Source organism: Octodon degus, unplaced genomic scaffold, assembly GCF_000260255.1.
Source record: "Octodon degus isolate 3935 unplaced genomic scaffold, OctDeg1.0 scaffold00012, whole genome shotgun sequence".
Taxonomy (NCBI): domain Eukaryota; kingdom Metazoa; phylum Chordata; class Mammalia; order Rodentia; family Octodontidae; genus Octodon; species Octodon degus.
Genome location: NW_004524588.1, coordinates 7,348,869 through 7,356,860, shown reverse-complemented (window position 1 = coordinate 7,356,860; position 7,992 = coordinate 7,348,869). Strand labels below are relative to the sequence as shown.

At 42.4% G+C, this 7,992-nt stretch overlaps 1 protein-coding gene across 1 annotated transcript in view; it reads right to left on the bottom strand.

Annotated features, from left to right (window-relative positions):
* Positions 1–5,413, bottom strand: part of Mgst1 (microsomal glutathione S-transferase 1) — a 24,422-nt gene extending 19,009 nt beyond the window's left edge. The window contains exons 1-2 of the mRNA XM_023709470.1: positions 5,275–5,413; positions 3,538–3,644 (exon numbers count right to left, since the gene is read on the bottom strand). Of these exons, the coding sequence (XP_023565238.1) occupies positions 3,538–3,644; positions 5,275–5,413 (246 nt within the window). The remainder of the gene's footprint in view (positions 1–3,537; positions 3,645–5,274) is intronic.
* Between the last annotated feature and the right edge of the window lie 2,579 nt (positions 5,414–7,992).

The window sequence follows — 7,992 nt, the reverse complement described above, 5'->3', positions numbered from 1 at the left end:
AACGGAAAGGAGTATTTGAAATAAGGGGGGGTAGTTTGCGTATACCGAGGTAGACTTGTGGCAATGTGTCTTGTACTGCAATCAATCTTTTATTTAAGCATTCACTGTATTTTTAGATCATCTCTCAATGATCAAAAGTTTCTGGCTATTTCTGTCCAATAAAAACATTATGGTTAAAAAAATATGGTATTTCCCTCTCTTCTTATTCACCATCTCTATCACCGGGAGAACGCTGACTCTGCCTCAAAGTCAAAATATCCATGAAAGGTAAATGCTTTAAACTGATTCAGGACACTGAGGCAGCCACAACAGCACAATCAGACCCTCATGAAAGAGGACTTCCAGAAATGCCTCAGAAAGTGGCAACAATGGAATGAGTATGTCAAAAGCAAGGGGAGGGACCTGGGGAGATAGCTCAGTGGAATAAGTGTCTTTCCTTCCAAGTACAAGGTCCTGAGTTTGATTCCTGATGCCACCAAAAAATTTTAAAAAAGAATAAAAAATGAAATAAAAAGTAAAAACACAAAATTGAGACTGGGCATGGTGGCACATGCCTGTAATCCCAGCTCTTGGGAGGCTGTAAACAGGTGGATCATTATGAGTTCAATCTAGCAGTGAGACCCTGAACACCCTGTAGACCCTTCTCTAAAAATACAAAAGGAAAAAAAAACAAAAAACAAGGGAAGGTAATTCAAGGATTAATGGTAACATATCTTATACTGAAACACAATTTTAAATAAAAAGACGTATATTAGGGCCATTATATTAGGGCTCAGTGGCATAAGCTCCTGCCTGGCAAGCAGAAGGTCCCAAGTTCAATCCCTGGTACCTCAAGAAAAAAAAGTCATTATATTTTGTGAGATATATATATAAATTACTCGTCATATAGTTGTCTGTGCTGCTGTTGACTGTGATACAAACACCATCCATAAGGATGCATATTTAATCTTATATGACTTTTCCAAGCGTCTAACTGTGACAAACTCCTGGGCGACACCATCATAATCACAGTACTATAATACTTTAATCCTCGTAACTATAGTCTTCCCAGCTAGAGAAATCATGAACCCAAGATGTTAAGCAGCCAAGACGAGACACAAATGTACGTCTCTGACCTCACAGCCCACATGCTAACACACCGTACACTCCCCTTCATGAGACATGCTCACCTCAACAGCCTCATTCCACTAAGCTCTGATTTAGCTACAATAGACAGGACACTCACTGTACAGCTGGCCCGCCTGGACACCCTACTTCTGCTTTCTTCTTTCCCCTTTCTAATACGCTAGTGAGGTTGGTACTGTCATTCCCATTGCTGGGAAGATGGCTCGGAACAATTAGCACTTCCCTGGCAAGCGCAAGGGCCTGAGTTCAATCCCCGGTTCCACCAAAAATAAATAAATAAATAAAAATAAAAAATAAAGAAAGCAAAGGCTCCTAGTAAACTCTAATATTTATTTCCTTTGGCTAAGCACGTATTCCCTGGATTGAAGCAAATAAAAACTATATAGAGTCGTCCCTCAGTGTCTTGTGGTTCCAGGACTCTCCCGTGAGTGACAACATCTGCGTATATACAAATCCTTTGTATAAAATAGCACGGCATTTGTATATAATTTATGCAATCAATTGGGAAGTCAAACAACTCAAAATAGTGTAATATTTGTATATAATTTATGCACATCCTTCTGAACTTTAAATCATCTCTAAATAACTATAATACCTAATAATGGGAACACTAAGTAAATAGTTCCCATATTATATTAAGGGAATGGTAAGAAGAATCTGTACATGTTAAGTATGGACACACTTTTCCTAATATTTTTTTTATCTGGATAAAAAAAAGACTCTCTCATATGACAGCAAATTAATCCACCTCCACAAGTTCATAGTGTTGAAAATACTATATATTGAATTAGTTCTCAGTGCAAGATAATAATTTTAGTAACATATATCTGCTCTTGTTCTATTACTGAGGGGGCTTAAGTCGTGAACAAATGGCACTATCTTTCAGGGCTCATGTAAGTTTAATTAGTTTAATAAAGGATTCCAAGGCCTATGCCTTTGGTTAGAGATCCGAAGAAATATAGCAGGGATGCTAATTTTCAAAAATTTAGGAAGTTTAGCAAGTAGGGAATTTCCTAGTTAATAATTTTAAAATGAAAACGATCTGTGCTATTGCTCCCAGAATAAAATTTACTTAGTGATAGAACAGAAATCCAAACCATTCTGTTTTTCACTGGAAATTGATAGTGAAAGAGAAGGAAAAAAGAGGAAGCCTTCCAGATCTGTTAGTGAGAAAAGCATACAAAGACATTAGCAGCTGAGAAACAAAGACACGGAAGGCTTTCTAGGAGACCTTATCAAGGAGAGAGTCTGAGACATCAAGAACAAGGCTGAGCTTGTCAAGCCTGTGACTTGGGGAGAGAGGCCAACATCAACCCGTGATACCATACTCTGTGGGTCCATGTCCCATCTCCCCACGACAACAGCCAGGTACGGGGGCGGGTCACAGGAGCAGGTACACACGACGAGCAGAAAAGGCCAGAACACTAAGGGTCATTCTTAGCAAAGGCTAAGAGGATGTTGGTCTGGATTTTGTTTCTTCAAAAGCTATAAGCTCATGGCAATTTATTTATACAGAAACACAGCCATTATTATGACTAAGCACTGCAGTAAGAAAAAAATGTTTATTGAAAGCTTTCTGCCAGAAAGGGGCTCCAGGAAGTATAAGATAGTACAGTAGTTGAACAGAGAGAGAGAGAGAGAGAGAGAGAGAGAGAGAGAGAGAGAGAATGAATATAAAGAAAGGCAAAAAACCAGGACACTTGTTTATAAAGTATACAAAATAAATGATTACAATGATGAATTATATTGTACAGTGATGTCTCCATTCATTATACATTCATTGGGTGACATCAAAAGGAGTATCTTTACCTATCTGCCCAAACTCCCTGCCAAAGAGCCAAAGGTCCTTTAAGAGGACACAGTTTCCATGTCAGGTCCACACAAACTCTGGAGGAAGACTACACCCCGTGTGGCTCTCCACACTGACATTTATAAGCTGCAATTTAACTTTTCGAAGGCCCAGTTACTTTACCTGTAAAATAAGGATAAATCCTGCCCTACAGGATTCTGGTGCATATTGAGCAATTTAGTGTAAAGTGCTTTCAAAAACACTGAACCTTGAAAGTGGTATTAGGAGTGTTTGGTAAATAAATCAATCAACCCCTACCTGGGCACTGTTCCAGGCACAGAGGACCCAATGTCAGCTTGCAGAAAGCTTTCCTACGCTTTGTATCTCCCTTGATCTGAAAACTCCTAAAGTAGCAGCACAAATACTATTTGTCTACAACTTTAATCAACATAGAAAACTCAGGTGCAGAGACGGGGACTGTGCGCTACTGCCCAAATTCACAGTGGAGGGACTGAGACAAGAGGCCACTGTCCTCAAAGGTGCTGCTCGTAGGCCTCCTGCCATCAAGCTAAGGAGACTGATTTCTTCCTCAGCAGCCTTTTCTTGTCAAAATCTATTCCCGCCTTGTTTGTTTGGAGTCCCACGGTCTCTATTGCAGCAGGGTTTTCAATTTCTTGATTGAGCAACTCTTTCTCAAACTCTCGGTCAAAAGGCGCAAAGTTCTTTTGTTCTGAGAGTCATTTTGCCTCTATCAACGTTGTGAAAGGAGGGAACTCTGGGCACGCAGCCGAAGGCTATGACTCGGCAATGCTGTACCGTCTGAAACTTGCGCTACACATGAGATGGAGAAAAAAGGCAATTCGTAGCCTTGCTGCTGCTAGGGATGGCCGTGGTTGCATACTAGGTCTTCTAGGAGGGCGTGGGCACAGGAGGTGCCACAGCTCCATGCTGGTGGTCCCAGGGAACCGTGCTAAAGTGAAACTTCTTCAGAGGTCTGTGCTGGAAAAACTCCAGGCTAAAACTTGGGAGAACTCTACTGGCCTGGCACACTCCAATTTGGACTAATGGCCATTTTTCAAAAGGAATGAAGGTGGTCAGCACAAGTAAATCCTTATTTTGGAAACCACAGAGCACAATGACCACAATATCTCCCTAATTCCTAGGAAGGCACGCATCTCTCAGAACAAAGGGTGGCCCAGGCCTGGAGTTCACAGAGACTGAGACTGGGGCATTCTGGCTTCAGTACTGTTCCTGGGGCCCTTTCCTCGTGCTCCTCTAACAGCGCTAACAGCCCACTTGGGACTCATTTGGAGAAAATAAATGTGGTGCTCAAACTAGCTAGAAGCCTCAAGACTTCGAAGGAAAGCCAGAGGGCCAGGATGCCTGCGGGCATCGTCTCTTCCCCACAACAACTATGGCAGTCTTTTGCTCCCAAACAAGGAGCACTTTCTCCTTTACTCCATGGACCTCAGGGCTTCCTCCTCCATACTGGGGGCAGGGGAGATGGAGAGGGGCACCCAGGCAAAGCCTCCAGCTGACGGCATCCTAGATCTCCACTCATCTGACCGTAATAAGATCTCACAGCACTAGCAGAGCCCTGCACGTCCTCTTGCGCTGTTACCTAATATTATCATCACCCTTATTTTAAAAATGTATCAATGTTTCTCTCGCCTATCTAAGTGAAGAAGAGCAAATTCTGACCTTCGGTAGGTGCAAAACTGCAGGACTCCTCGCCTGCAGCTGGGATAATTGCTCAAACCTGTGCTGCTCCAAGCAGCAAGCACTTTTTACTCCCCTGAAAGCTCAAGGGACCTCTTCCAAAGGAAAGGCTACTTTGGCTTGGGGGTGGGGGAGTGAGGAACTCACTCCCACGAAAGGTCTCATTCTCTCAAATTTTGTTCCTGGAGTCAGAGAAACAGGAAGACTTCAGCTACCTAGCACTAGCTACCCCAAAGCCGTTGAGAAATGCTCGAAGCCCTACACCTGCCGCCCACCGGTCCCCACGCCCGCAGCCTCACCACGAGCACCTGCGGAGTCCAATGCACAAGGAACAGACTGCCTCTGCCACCGCCTGCGGCGCGGAGGGGAATTTGGCTGAGGAAGAGCGGGGCGCGGCGCGGCACCGCCCCCTCGCTCTTTCCGCGCTGTTGTCCTGTTTCCCGGGGCCCGCCCCAGCTGTCCCCGGCCCTGCCCCAGATGGCCCGGCCCCGCCCCCGATGGCCCGGCCCCGCCCCCAGATGGCCCCGCCCCGCCCCCAGATGGTCCCGGTCCCGCCCCCAGATGGCCCCGCCCCGCCCCCAGATGGTCCCGGTCCCGCCCCCAGATGGCCCCGCCCCGCCCCCAGATGGCCCCGCCCCGGCCTTTTTCCGACCCTCGCAAACTCGGCTCCGCCCTGGGCGGAGACTTGCGCTGCGGGTTTCGGACTTTGTATCCTCCAAATTTCCGCGGAGACCCTGTGAGAGGAGGAAGGCGGAAGGGTGACGCAGCAAAGATCGTCATACTGAATTGTACAAGTTTAAAGAGAAAAGGAAAAGCTTTGTAAAAGTAGGGATCACAGGGTAGAAGTCACTGATAGAAGTTCCTTTTCGACAAACTTCCCTTTCCCTGCGCTGTGGCAAGTTACGTTGTGTTCAGGGGAACACAGAGGAGAGTTTTAGAAAGGCATGCTTAATACCAATATCCAGAATCAGCCTACTCCAAACCTTCTGGACCTTACAATTCTCACACTAATACGTATGGGTCTATCTTCCGTGGTTTTACCTGAACAGTTTTAAGAATTCATGTTAACAAAACAGATAAATTTGTTTCATTTCCTTCCCGGTAATATATCTCACATGTTTTCCACATGTTTTTAGGTGAGCTTCTTTGGGAGGAGGGTCCTAATTTTACCCCTGTTGTATCTTAGGGAATCCTCCTGGCTTATTTTTCTAGGTTTGTGTTTCACAAAACAATAAGAAAATCAAGAAGTTACATTTGTGTCTTTTTTGAACTTCATGGCTTCCCCTCTCTATAAACTGCAACCCGGATGTGACATGAACAGGAATAACACAAATCTTGAGCTGAGATGAGCTGTTTAGAATTCCCTCCAAGAGAGTGTAGTACTGAAGCGATTTAAAATGCTTTTACTAAAAAATAAATAAATAAAATAAAATAAAATAAAATGCTTTTACTTGTTATGAAGTGAAACAGCCAAAGGCTTATGATTACAGAAAAAATTACAGGAGAGCTATTATTTTAAAATGTTTTCTGCAGAATGCTACCCGAACAGCTCTAGCACGTCATCTAATAATTTAATTATCAAATACGTTCAAACTTAACCAGTCAATAAAAGTGCTCCTCTTATACTAATTCTTAACAGCTATTGCCATTTTGTGTGTACACATATAACTGTCTGATATGGTATCAGTCCTCTAATAAATTTAATTCAGTAAACACTAAGTGAAGGCAAAGTGTTTGGCTTCACGTTAAAATCTAAATCTAAGGTAAGTTTCATCAAATGTTGCCCTCAAGCAACTGAAAATATAATAAACACAAAGGCTAAAATAAAAAGTAAGCTGCCATTAAACTTGCAGAAAGAAAAAAAAATCTCAATTTAGAACTAGCAATGATGGAGCATACAGTAAATAGGAACAAGGAAAAGACCGAAAGAATCAACACTTTCTACACATCTTCATCATAAGCTCTTAGAGTTGTTCCAGTTGTTTTAGTGATGATTCAGATTTTCGAACTTGCTTATCACCATTTTAATCCCAGTAAAAAAATCTTTCAGAGAAACTCAATTCATCTTTCAAGTGGTGTGATCCCCCAGTAAATATTAACAGTTTCAAAGGTTATTGTTTTAAGGGTGAGGAGTGCAAAGGTCATTTAGGAGGAATAGCTGCCATGACAGGACAGAAAGCTGCTTGTTGCAAAGAGGGGAGCAGAAATATCTGGAGAACAAAGCATTACGAATACCGCAGTTCCTGCGTTTTTAAAGAAGATGAAGGAGAAATACCAGAAAAGATCGCCATTGCTGCCGGGCCAGCCTTTGTAAGTGGGTGGAAAACAGGTGCCTTTCACCTTTCTCAGGTGACTTGGACCTTTGTGTTTTCTCTAAATTAACAGAATAAGCACCTGGGCAATCCAAGCGTGAAAGCCCTACTTGGGGATTTCAGTAAAAATACATAAGAATCTGTCTTAAGTTTAAGCAAAACAAGAAGTGAACAAAAAAAAAGCAATGTTCTAAACATTAGCTGCTGTTATTGTAGAATTACAACATACTTTTAAAATGTATGTTAATTGCTTATTTCTCTCGAGAATCTTATAAGGGAGTACTTATTTTTCCTATTCTATACATAGACACAGATCTGGAGCAGCTTGAAATTCGTGCTAAGTTGTGAAATAAACTCTGAACTTAATTCCTGCCAAGAGGCCAAAGGAGTTGCAACAAGAACAGAAAAGGAAAATGATACAATTCTTGACCCCAATGAAAAAGATTTAGCACTAATGCCATTCATGACTTAGATACTTCTCCAAAGGCCCCACTTGCAGTAGTACCACAATGGAGATCAGTATTCAACATGGATTTTGGAGAAACACAGACATTCAGATCACAGCAGAACCATAAAAGAACTTTCTGGAATGATGCAAATATTCAGGGTATGGATCCCCTGGGAGTATGCATTTGTCAAAGTTCCCTGACATGTGTTCTTGATTTGCGTTTCACCATATACAAATTTTATCGCTAAAATAAAATGAACTTTTAAAAATCCATGGATTTTATGAAAGGTGGCAAGAACCTCAGCCTGAAATACTTAGAGTAATGCTACCTTTAATGTTGAATTTAAAGTGCTGTAAGCAGGTCAAAGCACTGTAAATAAACAAATAGGGTCTAGAGGAGAAATGCTAGTTTATACCTACGTTTTTGCCTCTTCTAGGGGAAAAGTAGATATTGTTGTCTATTTCCTTATGTGTTCAAGAAGGGGGGTGTTCTTAAATGTAAGAGATTATTCTTTTCAATCATGCGGCCAGGTGGCAATACCCAGTCTTGCCAGGATTCCCTCTAAAGGTTTCAGACAACATGTGGATGGAATTATCAT